This window comes from Bos taurus, chromosome 11, assembly GCF_002263795.3.
Source record: "Bos taurus isolate L1 Dominette 01449 registration number 42190680 breed Hereford chromosome 11, ARS-UCD2.0, whole genome shotgun sequence".
In the NCBI taxonomy this organism is placed as follows: domain Eukaryota; kingdom Metazoa; phylum Chordata; class Mammalia; order Artiodactyla; family Bovidae; genus Bos; species Bos taurus.
The window spans coordinates 1,276,570-1,292,347 of record NC_037338.1 but is presented as its reverse complement, the minus strand read 5'-3'; the positions used below and the strand labels follow the sequence as shown (position 1 = coordinate 1,292,347).

The window sequence follows — 15,778 nt, the reverse complement described above, 5'->3', positions numbered from 1 at the left end:
GCCGATGCAGGGGACAGTTTTGATCCCTGTCCAGGAGGATTCCACATGCCAGGGGCAATTAAGGCTGTTTGTCACGACTACTGAAGCGCCCATGCCCTAGAGCCCCTGCCCTACAACATGAGAAGCCACCACAGCAAGAAGGCCACACACCACAACCAGAGAAGCCCGTGACACAATCCGCACACATTTTACTCAGATGAGAGCAGAACTTTAGACTTGGGAGAAGTAGTCAGCATGGGATACAACCAACCACAGTTGCGACTGCAGAGGAGTGTAGTCATAGAGGAAAACTCTCTAGTGAATTGTATTTTATAGGTAACATTGAAAACGATAATAAAAAATTCCCAGACCATGCTTGCTTTCTTGATGACAATTCATTTTTGCTGATATAATGCTTTTTAAAATATCTGCATGTTTAAACATGACATCTAGACCTGGAGGTCAGAACAGTGGAATCAGACCGTCCCTCTGTCTTGAGGCTTGGTATGTTTCTACCAGTTTTTGTGGGCTCTGCGGAGGATGGGCTAGACCTGAGGGATGGTGAGTGGTTTGGAGCAGTTGGATGGGAAGGGTGAGCTATGCTGCTCTCAAAGGCAGGAGGTGAGACTGCCCAGCAGATGACAGTGAAGAGTGATGACAGGTAGAGTGAACATAGCTTTGAGTCTGGAAAGAAGTCTACCTGGGTTCACTCGGTTAAAGTTTTAATGCTTGTCAGAAGAGATGGATTTAAGTAATCTGAGGGTGGCAGGGAATCATGGGAGCACTTTCAAGAGTGAACCAACACAGTCAAAGCATGGGAGGCAGTTGTGGTTTTGTGCTTATTTAGACTGAAATAGAAAAGGGTGCTCACATGAGTGGCCGTGAGTGAGATCGAGGCCACCAGCATGGAGAAGGGGAATGTCGTTTGTGTAAATCATCTTGGTTAACATTCCTAGAGTGTTCGTGGCCAGCTAAGATGGATTGTGAATATTGTTTTGCAAATATTCTTGGTTTCTCTCCACCATCTTGTTGGAGAAAGATGGTTGGGGAGACTCAACCTGAAATATTTGGGAGAGTTAGTGGGGTTTGCTTTAGTCAGCACTGGGGTCCCATCATTCATACCAAGAGAAGACTTGGTGGGGATTGTGCAGGGATCACAATGGAAACTTGAGATAGAAAACGTAGCACTGCCAGATTTACAGAGGCAGGTGGAGTCCTCTAGGTGGTGGTCACAGGGAATGGACATGCAGTGTGGTCACTGGGGGCAGGATGGGCTGTATGACCCTCCCGGTGGCTTGGTTTTTACTATTTATTATTGGGGATTCCCTGGTGGCTCGGGCGGTAAAGAATCTGCCTGCAGTGCAGGAGACGCAGGTTCGGTCTCTGGGTTGGGCAGATTCCCTGGAGAAGGGAATGGCAACCCACTCCTGTATTCTTGCCTGGAGAATCCCATGGACAGAGGAGCCTGGCGGACTACAGTCCATGGGATCACAAAAAGTGAGATACAGCTGAGCAACTAACACACACACACACCCCCTGTGCTATACGGTAGGCCCTTATTAGCCATCTATTTTACGTATAGTAGTGTGGATGTGAGTCCCAGCCTCCCAGCGTATCCCCCTGCCCCTGCTCCCCACTGATAACCATAAGCTTCCTACATCTGTGACTCTATTTCTGTTTTGTAAATAAGCTCATTGGTACCATTTCAGGATGGAGCTTTGCTGATGGTCATGGCCCCGGGCTCTCATGTGATAATCCCAGCTCACAAGGGTGACGTGGTTGTGCCAGCCTTCCCCTCCACCTCCCCAGGGCGGGCTCTGTTCCCCTCGAAGGTATCACCAAGGAAAGACGGTGGCATGTCACCTCTGTGGGTTAACACCACGATGTCCTTCTCTGTACAGAGAGGCTCAGGGCCCGCAGGGAGGCCACTCACTCTTTCTTTTTCTTCCTTTCCAGTTACTTTAGAGCAGTTTTGCCTGGCTGTAAGGAACTGTCCTGACCAAGAGGACCAGGATTTGTTAAAGCAGGTATGTTCCTGAAAGGAAGCCCTGATGCCTGAGAGCCTCCCAGCACTTTTATTGCCCTAAGGAGAGATTCACTCTTACAGGCAGGAGTAAATTTATCATCTCTGAATTCTGCGCTCCTCGGGGATACACTTGTCATCAGCGGGTAGGAGGATTGCTGGTTAATGAGCACGGCCGCTGTCCTCAGAGAGCAGCAAAGTGACGGGAAAGTGGGTGTCAGCCACAAGCGGGGATCTATGCAATTCTCCAGAGGGCTCAGGGGGTTCTACTTAAGCTTATCTGACAGAGCCTTGATTCTCTGAGCAGATTTATGAGGCTTGGCCAAATTCCATGACTCTCACCGTACTTTTTAATTAAGACAAAGGATTCCATGCATCCCGCGTCTGCCACATCCTCGATTTCGTCACTGGGGAGCGCTTCACAAATGAGACTGTTCATATGAACGACGGGAAGGGGCATCTGATGTCATCACTTCCTCCCCCTTGAGTGGGAGACAGACTCTTTTTTTCTCGGTGCCCATCCCTTTGTTTCCTTCCGAATGGACAAAGGAGAACAGGTGTGGTCTATCTACATTTTGGTTGTACATGTGCGTTGAGCCAAACGTGTGAGAGAGCCTGACCAACACCCTGCCTGCATTTAATTAAAACTTGGGCATTGAAGGCAGAAAGCAGTAGCCACCAGCAGATGACTAAGGAACATACATTCTTTTCCACCCATGGCTAAGGCTGTTCTCGCCTGGAGACTCCTTGGGCTGACCAGGAGGCATCTGCATTTCCGTGATGTCACTGCAGTTCTGTGTCGTCAGGAAGCCACGTGTGCCAGGGATTGCATTTCTTTACCTAAATACCATGCCAGGTGTTCTCTGACTCTAGAAATGGGTGGAAAATAGAGGGCATCACTAAAAGGGATTTTCAACTCATTTGCCTAAGATGTGATATTTTCAGTCTGTCTTTTTTTTTTTTAAGCTTTCAGTAATGTTGATTTTATAAACAGAAGTTCTAATACCAGACTTTGGGCTTGCCCAGGAGAACTGACCCACCAGAGTCCTGGTTCTAATATGCTGACTTTGAATGGCATCCACGGAGGCACAGGAGCTTTGCTTGGCATTTTGAGGTTGTCCACTCCAAGTTCTTGGTTCTCCCCACCGAGGCCCATTCCCGCAGGATCACCTTCCCTGCCAGGTACAGGCAGTATTGCTGTGAACATAGAGTAGCTCTTGGGTCCCAGATACTCACCTCTTTTTTTGAATTTAAATGTTTTTAATTTTATTTTATTAATGGAGTATAATTGCTTTACAATGTTGTGTTAGTTTCTGCTGTGCAACAAAGTGAATCAGCTTTACGTGTGCATACATCCCCTTCCTCTTTGGCCTTCCTGCCACCCCACCCTCGAGGTCGTCGCGGAGCACCGGGCTGAGCTCCCTGTGTTACACGTGGGCTCCCACTGGCTCCCTGTCTCACACGTGGTGGGGTATATATGTCAGCTCTACCTTCTCAGTCTGCCCCAGTCTCCCCTCCCACCCGTGTCCGCATGCCCACTCTCTGCACCCACACCTCTCTCCCTGCCCTGAAAATGAGTTCACCTGCACCCTTTTCTAGATTCCATGCTGTGAGTGCTATGCTCAGTCCCTTCCATTGTGTCCAGCTCTTTGTGACCCTGTGGATTGTAGCCCACCAGTCTCCTCTGTCAGTGGGATTCCCCAGGCAAGAATACTGGAGTGGGTTGCCACACCCTCCTCCAAGGGATCTCCTTAACCCAGCGATCAAACCTGTCTCCTCTGCCTCTGTACACGTCTGTACAAAGGACCCCGTTTTGTTCCTTTGTATCCTGTGTATATTCTGCTGTGTACATGTGCCGCAGCTTCTTCACCCACCCATCTGCTGATGGACCTGTAGGTGCTCCCAGTTCTTCCAGGCGGCCGGGCTGTGGCACTTTTAGTTCTTTCCTCTTGTTTGGTCCTGCATTTTCTCCCACCATCTCCTCCTTCCTGTTTCTGTCTTATTCTCCTCCTCATGTCCATCTTGCCCTGTGTTCCCCTCTCCATACCTCTGTGGGCTGAACTTACTGTGGGCCGCTTGGTCCTGCTGCTGAGCCCTGCATGAGGTGACCTGGGCATCTCAGAGGCAGCATGGGACGGAGAGGTCAGAGCATGGAGCCTGGTGCCAGGAGACCAGACCAGGCTTGCGTCTCGCTGTCCCCAAGGCCTCCATGACTGGGATGCTGTGGCCACTGTCTTCACATCCATAGGGAGAATATAGACAGAGATGCCACTCAAAGCCTCTTCCTTCTCTCAGTTTTTCTTTAAAGACTTATTTTTTCATCTGGACCATTGTTTAAGTCTTTATTGAATTTGTTACAATATTGCTTCTGTTTTACAGTTTTGGTTTTTTGACCACAAGGCATGTAGGATCTTAGTTCCTTGACCAGGGATCGAACCTGCCACCCTGTTTTGGAAAGTGAAGTCTTAACCACTGGACTGCCAGGAAAGTCCCTTCCTTTTACTTTCTCACCCGCCCACTACTGCCATGCACACACTGCCCCAGGCTGTCTCCTTGGGAACATTTGGCTAGAAACTGACAATTGCATACTCTGTAATGACCTATATAGGAAAAGAATCTAAAGTAGGGTGAGCCTGGAAAATCCCATGGACAGAGGAGCCTGGTGGGCTGCAGTCCATGGGGTCGCTAAGAGTCAGGCACGACTGAGTGACCCCACTTTCACTTTTCACTTTCATGCATTGGAGAAGGAAGTGGCAACCCACTCCAGTGTTCTTGCCTGGAGAATCCCAGGGACGGGGAGCCTGGTGGGCTGCTGTCTCTGGGGTCGCACAGAGTCGGACACGACTGAAGCGACTTAGCAGCAGCAGCATGTGCGTATGTATCAAAATCACTGATTCATTTTGCTGTACACCTGAAACTAACACAACATTATAATTCAACTATACTCCAATAAAAATTAATTAAAAAAAAACTAGCAGTTGGGAGTGGAAGAGGGTTCAGATAGCCCGAGGTGTCCTGGAATAGTGTCCAGTGACATTGACTATTTCATGTCTTTCCCGTTGGTCTCTGCAGACTCTGTGGCTGTTGCGACCGAGGATGACGTCTGTGGCTGTTTTCTCAATATCTGTAGTTATTTGAACCAGCATCATCAAAGAAATTTCACTGAACAAAAACGAGTGCTCAGTTCATATATACTGAAACTGTTTTATGATTTTTTTTTCAGGAGATTGAGGTTTTTTAATGTCACATCTCAGAGAGCATCATGTGGGCGTGACAGTGGTGTGCAGGATTTTTGTAGATGGCTCTGTGGGAGAACACGCTCAGGGTGACAGTAAATCGTTCTGACTGCAACCAGCCTGCGGTCCAGTGTATGTTTACTTGGGCGAGCTGTTCACTTCCTGTATTCTCTGCAACCAGCTTAAATATTTAACTGTACCTCATTGAGTGAAAGTTGTTTCAGGCAAAAAAATGCAGATGGAGACTGACTCTGAGGTTTTTTAAAAGTTGTATTTTGCATGCATACTGTGACATCCTTACACCATTCCGGATACTTGGAGACTTGTGTGTGTGTGCTCAGTCGCTTCAGTCATGTCTGACTCTTTGTGACCCCATGGACTGTAGCCTGACTGGCTCCTCTGTCCATGGGATGAATACTGGATCAATAGACATGAATACTGGAGTTGGTTGCCATTTCCTACTCCAGGGGATCTTCCCGACCCATCCGGGGATTAAATTCACATCTCTTGCATCTTCTACATTGGCAGGCTGATTCTTTACCACTGCGCCACCTGGGAAGCCCCCACTTGAGACCTAAGGGTAGATATTTCACCATCTGTGAGGGTGCTCTAGAAACAGACTGCAGGGAAGGTGCAAAAGATGAACACATAGCAGTTAAGCCCACGTCCAACACCCCTGGGAAAACAGAACCGGAGAGGGAGGCTTTGGAGATGGCAGAAACCAGAGCCTTTGTGTGACAACCAAGAAGAGCAGGACAGGGAAAAGCCGTGGTCCTCTGCTAGTTGCTGGGCAGTAGCTTTGGGGCCACAAAGCCAGTGCTTTGGACCTCAGTCTGAGCTTCTTCCTGGGACCTCTGCCCAAATGGGCAGATTCACAGAAAACCTGCCACCTTGGCCACAGCAGAGCCACACAGGAGGTAAGACTAATGACGCCGAGGGTGCCGTGCTGTGGCTGCTGCGTGGGATCCGTCTCTCGGCTTGCTGTCAGTCACACCCCGTTTTCTGAGAATACTGTGAGGCAGGAAGAAACTGGCTCCTCCATGACTCAGTTTCCCCAGCTGTGTGAATGCTCAGTTGTGTCTGACTCTTTGAGACCCCATGGACTGTAGCCCATCAGGCTCCTCTGTCCAGGAGATTTCCCAGGCAAGAATACTGAACTGGGCTGCCATTTCCTCCTCCAGATGCCAAGTAGAGGTCAAGGCTATTGATGACTTAGGTTTTTCCCACCACTGTGGCCCTATTAAGGGGCTGGGGAAGAGATGCCAAGGGTAGGACAGCTGTCATTAGGGTTTGCCTCGCAGGCAGATTTCACTACGATTTGATCCACAGAAAAGATTTAGATTCCATAAATGACTTACGACCCCATTCACTTTCAGTCCCTGTATTGACCTGTTTCTTCACTCTTTCTTTTTCCTTGTTTTCATCTTGGCCTCACTGGAGCTCCATTGCGGCATGCTGGCTTCTCTTGTGGAGCTTAGTTGCCCCTGGTGTGTGGGATCTTAGTTCCCCAACCAGGGATTGAGCCCACGTCATCTGAGCATTAGAGGCTCAGAGACAGCCACTAGACCACCAGGGAGGTCCCTCTTCTTTCATTCCTAGTTCTCCTTGCTGTCACAGCCCTGGAGAGCTCATCTGCACCTCACCTCTGCCCCACTCCCCAATCCCCTGTGGCTCCAGATTGCTCGTGAGCCACGGCCCCATGCCTGAGCTCATGCAGCAGCTAGGACCCTTCTCCAGCCCCACGCCTGAGCTCACGCAGCAGCTGGACCCTGCTCCTGTCTCTGGTCTCTGTCCTGCCTCCTCAGCCTCAGGCCGTGGACCATTCACAGCTCTGTCCGGAGGTTGCCAAGCCAGAGCCGGTGCATCTGTTCCCTTGGCAGCATCTTTTAGAGTTAACCCTTTCCACTGTCTCAGAACAGAGCAGCTGGGCCTGGTCCATTGAGGGCAAGTCTGGTCTCCACTCTACCAGGCTCCAGCGTGTGACCTTGGCAGGTCATTTTGACCTCTTTCAGCCCAGTGTCCTGTTCTGATAAAAGATATTGAATGAGATTATTTCAAAGACCCATCCGGCAACCACATTCCGAAAATCTGTGCCTGGACATTGTCGACAAGCTTGCAATTCTAAACATGCTTGAGGATGAATGGCGCTGGCCCTCAACTGTTGTCTCCCTGCTTCAGGGTCAGCCAAATGAGCCTTCGTGTCCCTCTCTGGATCAGTTTCTGGCCCTAACTCCCTCTATCCTTTGAAACAGGGAGATCACAGAACTTGCCATTTAAACCTGGACTCCTTCTGAGAGTGAAAGGGGGCACTGGTAAAAATTAAGCTTGGATGACTGAACATAAACCCTGGCTGTCCCAGGTGAATCCAGGCATCTGATGAGCCTGTTTTTGAATCAGGTCCACCATCCCTTTCTCATCAAATGGCTCTAGGTTGCCTATCAGAATTTGCTCTCAGTGTTTGATCCAGCTGGTCCCTATCACCCCCCCTGCCTCCAGGATGGTCCCCTCTTAAAAACTGGGGGGACTTCCCTGGTCGTCCACTGGCTACGACTCCATGCTCCCAGTGGAGTGGAACTGGGTTTGATCCCTGGTCGGGGAACTAGATCCCACGTGCTACAGCTAAAAGATCCTGCATGCTGCAGTTAAGACCCAGCACAGCCAAAATAAAGATTTTTTTTTAATTGCTTCCTCTTTTCAATGATGGAAACTGGCCATAAGACAGGCTCCTTGGTACCAGTCTGTGTTCGGACCATCATTTTCTAAATCAAATATAAATTATCACAATGCCTGATTCCCTGGGGACTTACTTCCACACCTGGCAGCAGCTGTTTCCAGGTTGGGTGTGAGACAGCAGCCCAGCAAGGACCCTCACTGGGACACAAACATCACAAGACTGTCACCCGTGGGGTCTCCCTGCCTCCCTTTGGAAAAGCAAGTAGGATGTTCTGGGGAAAGTAGCCCTTCCTGATCTGTGCTGCTCCCCCCAGGCCAGGGCACAAGAGCTAGCTGAAGGAGCTTCTACTTGACCTGCTGTAACCGGAGGGTTGTCTCAGAGCCAGGCCTCCCCACTCCAGGGATGCTGAGTGAGTGCCTAGAGTAGTCCCCACACTGCAGCCCCAGCGCAGTCCTGCCTCAGCCACTCTGCCTCTGGGCTCTGGCTGGAGGCATGGTATAAAGTTCAGAACTGGCTTTTTGGTCTCATACCACGTGTGCGTGTGCGCTAAGTCGCTTTGGTCGTGTCCGACTCTTCGTGACCCCGTGGACCCTAGCCTGCCAGGTTCTTCAGTCCATGGGATTCTCCAGGCAAGAATACTAGAGTGGGTTGCTGTGTCCTCCTCCAGGGGATCTTCCAGAACCAGGAATTGAACCCTCATCTCTTATGTCTCCTGCATTGGCAGGCAGGTTCTTTACCACTAGCACCACTTGGGAAGCCCCTTCATACCCCATAGTCTATAGAAAATGGTAACAAGAGCCAAGCTGCCTGCTCAGGAGTAAATAGAGCCATCTTGACTCTGCTCTGCAAACTGCAGACCGCTGGTGGGGCTGTCACACCAGCAGTGATGCTCTGGCCAGCCTCCATTTGATTGGCAGATGGACAGCCCATCTGTGGCAAGGTGATACCTAGACCTAAGGACACAAGCAGAGCAGTTTGAGCATCTGCTGTCTGCCCGACTGGCACGTGCAGGAGCCCATCAGAGTGGAGGGCACATTTTTGGGGTGCTGAGGCCCAGGCCAAGAAAACCCACAGAGCTGATTCCCAGGGAAGGCTCCACTGACCAGAGGCATGTGACCTTCCTGAGCATTTTCATCAGCTCCCAAGTATTCACGCTGCCCCCAAAGGCATAGGCTATCCCAGACAGACATGGAGGGAAGAAGGCCAAGCCCTCCTCCCCCACCTCCCCTCACCACTGTGGTCTGGCCCAATGGGGCTGTTTCTCTGTCTCATGATGTTCTAGGAACTCAGACACACAAGTCTTTCTTGAAATTTGAAGTCCCCTAGCGAGTGACATGGCCTGACCCTTCCGTTTCCCAAGTTTACAAAATATCAAGTTTACAAAATACAACTTCTTCCTGGAAATGGGCTTTTTCTTCTCACGTGGTGGAATGCTAACAAGCCAGGATTGTTGAAACTGTTGAGAGTTTTCAACAGAAAAACGATGACTTTGCCTTAGCATGGGACTGGCAGAGCCTTGAGGAGAAAGGGCATTTTCCACATGACTGCTCCACTGATTCACCTCCCCTCAAAGGCTTAGAAACACCCCAGCAAGTTGGCTATCTCGTGTTCCTCCAATTGTCATTGTCACAGTGACTCTTTCCGCTTGGCTTCTCCCACAGCTCGCCTCAGCCGGCCTGCTCCCTCCGTGTGGCTTGGCCGAGGGAGCAGTGTCCTGGTTGGGGAATGGCTCACTGCTCTTCGAGGGGCCTTTTGTCTGTCTCTGTGCTGTGGAGGAGGCCTCTACTCCTGCAGCGCTCACCGCGGCAGCCCCAGCGTCAGGCAGGGGGTTTGCAGGGGACCGTCCCCGGCTCACAGGCGGCTGGCAGCAGCAGTTGGAGCCTGTCAAGTGGGCGAGGTGGGGTTTTTCCCTTTTTCCTTCATTCTAACTGCTCTTTCTTCCTTTTCTCAACATGTGTAGGTGGCAGCTGGTCTAAGCACCAAACCCAGCAGCCAAAGGTAATGGCCAGCGCCTCCCGCTGAGTGCACGGGAAAAGTGGGACATCCTCCTTCCTGTCAGTGGCCCTTTTCCTCCCCGAGGACCCCAGCGTGGCCCCTTGCCTTTGAAAGTGTCCTGGGCCCCGGGGCAGGAAACAAGAGCAAACATCCTGTGTGTGCACCACGCATGCCCGCAGCCCCCGCTTAGGCATCTGGGGCCAGTCAAGGGCTCAGGCCTCCCACACAGAAAGGAGAGTTCCTATCTGGGGCTTGACTCCATTTCCCAGGCCCAGTCCATCATGAAGAGGGTCAGTCCCTGCTGCAAATCCCGTGAGCCGAGATCATTAAGGGTGGTGGGGTCTGCAGTGGTGAAACCCCATCCTTTTCTCTAATGTTTTCCTGCTACCCTCTCTGCTCCTTTCAAGTCAGAGCCACACAGAAAGAAGCAGGCATGTGGCTGACAGTGTTCTAAGGCAGCTGTTCTGCCGTGTTCTGCCATGTTCATTGAGGACCCATCGTGGGCCAAGTGATGGTTTTCTAGTACCCTGCTTGTTTGAAGAATGTATTTCAGGCTTCTAAATATATATTTAATCAGGGAAAAGAGCTACAAGTGACATAGAAGTCAACTTTCAGATGTAGTGTTCCAGCCGTAAATGATTTTCCTTCATTCCTGTACCTTGATGCCATGAAGGCCCTAGAATGCCTCCTTCCCTTCATTCCTGGTTCTCTCCCCACAAGGTCAAGCTCATGCCAAGGCTCTGCAGGGCTCATCTCAAACCAGTGCCCCCACATCTCTGGTGCAGTTCTCTCTCCTAGTGAAATTTGAATTTTGGAAATAAATCTTCGGTGCCTAGGATTAACTTTTTAACTCAAGGAAATAAATGTCCAGTAGAATTGCAGGCTCCCTGATAGGTCAACAGAAGGGTTATTTTGTTGACTGTCTGCACATACCTGCCACAACCCCTCTTCAAAAACATCTATGAGTGGCTATTACGTGCTAGGCCCTGGGGGTGCTATAATCAGTAAGACCTGGGCCTCACCCTCAGCTCCCTGACTATTAGATGAGACTCCCCAGTAAGCAAGCACATTGTAGTGGGCTACGTGGTACAAGGGAGGAAATTGGGGGTGTTAACAAAGCCTTCAGCTGGGGTGCCCAACACAGCATAGGTTAGAGAAGACTTGCCAGAGGAGGTGGCATTTGTGTTAAGTTTCTGCAGGAAATTAAATTTAACCAACTGTGTGGGTTCCACTGTGCTTTCTGGCGGGGTCAGTGTGAGAAGCTGTGTTCTGTATTTTCCATTTATAGAGTGTTTCAGGTGCGCCGATGCGTGTCTTGAGAGCTGGCTGCTGCAGCAGGGGACCCAGCCAGCTGCCACTTCAGGGGAGAGGTCTCCAGAAGCTTCTGTTCTCGTTGGCCATGCACCTTTCCCCCACGTGCGCTTTGTGCCTGCTCAGTCGTGTCCGACTCTTGCGACCCCATGGACTATAGCCCGCCAGGCTCCTCTGTCCATAGGGTTTCCCAGGCAAGAACACTGCAGTGGGTTGTCGTTTCTTCCTCCAGGGGATCCTCCTGACCCAGGGATCAAACCTGCATCTCCTGCATAGTCAGGCAGATTCTTTGCCACTGAGCCACCCGGTGTGCTCTAGCAATCCTGAAATTCCAGCATTCAGCATTCCTTCCTTTGGTTCGGAAGTTAATGTCAGAGTCAGGTGTCTCTGAGAGGGAATGTAGCAGAAGCCATCATCCACCTCCTCCACAAAGCTCCCCTGTCAGGGGAAACGGACTGACGGCTTTCTGGGTTCAAACGCTGTCATGTGAAAACTGTACCCATGCCTGATTACCTAAGGGGAGCATGTGACTGCATAGACGGATGCAGCGATAGGTGAAACATTACACCTGCTCTGCCCTTGACACTCTTTTGTCAAGCATCTAAATCAATATCTAAGTGGAAAGCCAGCTGGAGAGCAGAAAAGCCATGTTCAGAACAGCAGTGCACTTCCCCAAGTGCAGAGAGCATCATTGTTGGGGCATTCCTGGTTCTGCCAGTCCGGCCTGAGTCATGCAAAGGGAACTCCTGCCCAAACACTCTCCCTTCCACATCCTCTGTGCATGGCTCTCGGGGACAGCTTTCATTTCAGACTTTTCTAGAAGACAGGGGAAAGAGGGAGAGGAAATCACTGGAGACAAACAAGAAAACTAGACCAATCTGCTGAAAGCCATCTGTAGGAAAATGAAAGCAAAGTTTGGCCCTAGGGAACTAAAATTAGTGGGAGGAGAAAGCAGGGCCTGGCCCCAGAGTCGTCATTTTGCCATTTAAATAAGGAGATCAAGACGCTGAAGTGCTCAGGAGAATTCTCCTGAGTGACTTGCCCAGAATATGGAGAAATTTCATCTGGGAATTTCAGGGCTGTGAGTCCAGGCTTGTTGTTTAGTAACTAAGTCGAGTCTGACTCTTTTGAGATCCCATGGACTATAGCCTGCCAGGCTCCTCTGTCCATGGGATTTTCCAGGCAAGAATACTGGAGTGGGTTGCCATTTCCTTCTCCAGGGGATCTTCCCAACCCAGGGACCACACCCACGTCTCCCGCATTGACAGGTGGATTCATTACCGCTGAGCCACCTGGGAAACAAAGAATCGGACATGACTGAGCATGCACACACAAAGGTTTGCCGCTGAAGGCTACCCTCCAGGATGGAGGGCTGTAGGGTATGATTCTGAGTCAGTCTGTATGAAGGTGTGTAAGGGGCCCCAGAGGGAATAGCTTCATCTCTACCTGCAAAGCTGTGGTTTCTGAATTTTCCCACTTCCCCTGGACATGTTATGGACAGTGCACTGCAATGCTACAAAGTAGTAGAGAGTGGGTTTGCCAGAGTTTGGCAATCACAGAAGAGCTTGGATTCTGCAGCCAGATGGAAGACTCCCCAGGTACCAGTCTTCCCTTAGGGTTGAGAGGCAGCAGAACTCCAGTCTCTCCTTCGTCCATGCACATGCAGCATGCTGGGGAAAAAAAAAAGATATCTCAAGGTTACCTTCTCTAGAGCTTTCCATTCTGTCTCCTTTTTTGGCTTGCTGAGTTTCTGTTTCCTGTGGATGAATTTTCTGCACTTTTCACTTCCCAGCATCTGCAAAGAGGCTTCTCCATGCACGTATGCTCAGTCGTGTCTGACTCTTTGTGACCCCACGGACTGTAGCCTGCTAGGCTCCTCTGTCCATGAAATTTTCCAGACAGGAATACTGGAGTGGGTTGCCATTTCCTCCTCCAGGGTTGCCCACCCAGGGTTCAAACCCAAGTCTCTTGTGCCTCCTAATGAGGCAGAAAACAGAACATGCTTTGAGTCTGGCTGGCTGGCCATCCCAACTCCTCCTTCTCCCCCTGCCTTTGATCCGCCATGACACCATCACTTTTCTAAACTAGGCCCTCTGCCCAAAGTGCTGGTGGGCAGAGAGCCATCTCGGCTCTTCAGTGTGCAAAGACTCGGAAAGAAAAGATCGCCTTCATCCTTACCTCTTCCCTCCTAGAGCACCAGCTCTACCAGAATGATCCAGCTGCCACTGTCTGTCACCTTTTTCAAGAAGAGAGGCTTTTAAGACACAAGAAACATCTGGCAGATTGGATCTTCTTTAAAAAAAAAAATTAACATCTTCAGGCAGCTTAGAAGGAAAAGAGACATTGATCTGAAGAAATTCCTTGGGTGCTCAAGAAAAAGACATTAATGTTGATTACCCCTTCTCCAGCCTTTTTCCAGTGTAATATAAATAAGACTCCCTCACCTGTGGAAGCTGATGAGCTCACACCTGGAGCAGATGGCATGGAGGAGACAGGGCAGGTGAACTATATGAATTTGAGCTGGGCATTGTTGCAGTCTGGTCCAATTTTTAATCACTTTTCTATGGCAAAAGAATGCCCTTAGAAATTGCAATGCTAAAATTTTTTGCTAAGGCTGGCAGAAATTCCTTAAACTAAGAGACGGTGCCACTGCCCATCAATTTTCCAAGGCAGTAATGCAGATCCCAAGTGGCTAAAGTCTGAGGCAGAAGGCAGAGCACTACATCACATTGAAATAACTAGGTTGTTGCTGAGGGAAAGTGTTCTGAAATCATGCTGGTATTACCGTGAATTAATAAGCTTTGTTCATCTTCTCTGACACTGGAAGTTCAACTTAGTCCTTTTGCTTCATTTCTTTGCTTATTATGCATCTCAGGCCATGGATACAGGCTGCCTACTTGGCATAAATTGCAGGCAGTCTCCCTTCTTTCTGTCGTTGGCCCAGTAGGTGTATGCTCTTGGGAACCAAGGGCCTCAGTTCTATAAATGCACACACTAAAGCCTGATACTGGGCTAGGGTGCAGACATTCCAAGATGCATAAGCCACAATGCCTGCCTTCCTCATCACACTGTGATCAGGGAGAAAGTCAAATGGGCAGATAATGACACCAACAGCAGAATATGTAATAAGGAAAAACACACAGCTGTGAGGACCCTGGAAGGGAAAGGGTAGCTTTCATTGGGAGGAAATCAGGGAAGGGTCCTTGGACAAAATTTCAATACAGGAAACGCGTACAGAATATAGCCTTTTCAGCTTGAAGTCTGCCATGACAAAGAGGAGGTGGTATATACATAAAAGATGATATATTTAAATTATTATACAGCAAAATGGTTCTATTTAGGTGTATGTAACTCTATGAATTTAAACTGTGGTCCTGGATAAGACTCTTGAGAGTCCCTTAGACTGCAAGAAGATCAAACCAGTCAATCCTAAATTAGGAAAACAACCCTGAGTATTCATTGGAAGGATTGTTGCTGAAGCTCCAATACTTTGGCCACCTGATACAAAGAGCTGACTCAATGGAAAAGACCATGATGCTGGGAAAGATTAAAGGTAGAAGAAAAAGGGGTGGCAGAGGATGAGATATGCAGATAGCATCAGTGGTTCAATGGACATGAATTTGAGCAAACTCCAGGAGATAGTGGAAGACAGAGGAGCCTGGCAGGCTATGTGTCCACAGGGTCACAAAGAGCAGGACATAACTTGGCAGCTAAACAATAACAACATAGAGTCGTATAAGCGCCGTCACAACCTGGATATAGAGCAATTTAACCATCCTAAAATAATCCTTCATGATATGGCCTTATAATCATTCTCTTCCTCTTCTGATAAACCCTGGCAACCAATAATCTGTTGTCCAGCACTATACTTGTGTCATTGTGAGGATGTTACAGAAATGGAATCGTACGGTATGTAACCTTTGATATTGACTTCCTTCACTCTCTATTTGAGTTTCAGCTAAGTCAGTCCATGCGTCTACAGCTATACCTTTTCATTGCTGAGTAGTTTTCCATTGTATGGATATACCACAGTGTGTTTAATCATTCACCCAGGGAATGATTGAATTGTTCTCAGTTTTTGATGATTATGAGTAGAGATGATATATATATGTATACACGTACATGTTATTATATTACATAAACAAGTATTACATAAATTATATTACATAAGCAAGTATTCTCTAGAGTCAATTTCTCAGTCTCAGCGATATTGACATTTTGGGTCAGTACTTCTTCGTTGTGGGTGCTGTCCTGTAATTTGTAGAGTGTTTAACAGTGTCCCTGGCATCTAGTTACTATTAATAGATTCCAGTCTTCAGTTAATGCCAAATGTCTTTTGGGGACAAAATTCATCCACAGTTGAGAACCACTGCTCTAGGGTAAATGCTTAGGAGTGGATTTACTGAGTCATACATAAGTGTACATTTAATTTTGTAAGAAACATTACATTCCCAACGTAGCGATATCCAACTGCTCAGTATCTTCACCAACACTTGTTATTGTCAGTACTTTTTTTGGCCATTCCAATAGGGATGTAGGAATATCTCATCTGGTTTTAAT

At 48.9% G+C, this 15,778-nt stretch overlaps 1 protein-coding gene across 3 annotated transcripts in view; it reads left to right on the top strand.

The window, feature by feature from the left end:
- The window catches only part of ACOXL (acyl-CoA oxidase like), a 339,747-nt gene that overhangs the window by 284,018 nt on the left and 39,951 nt on the right, over positions 1-15,778 (top strand). For all 3 annotated transcript variants that reach the window (XM_002691158.7, XM_059891623.1, XM_010809768.4), the window contains exon 17: positions 1,936-2,006. In XM_002691158.7, coding sequence (XP_002691204.4) covers positions 1,936-2,006 — 71 coding nt within the window. The remainder of the gene's footprint in view (positions 1-1,935; positions 2,007-15,778) is intronic.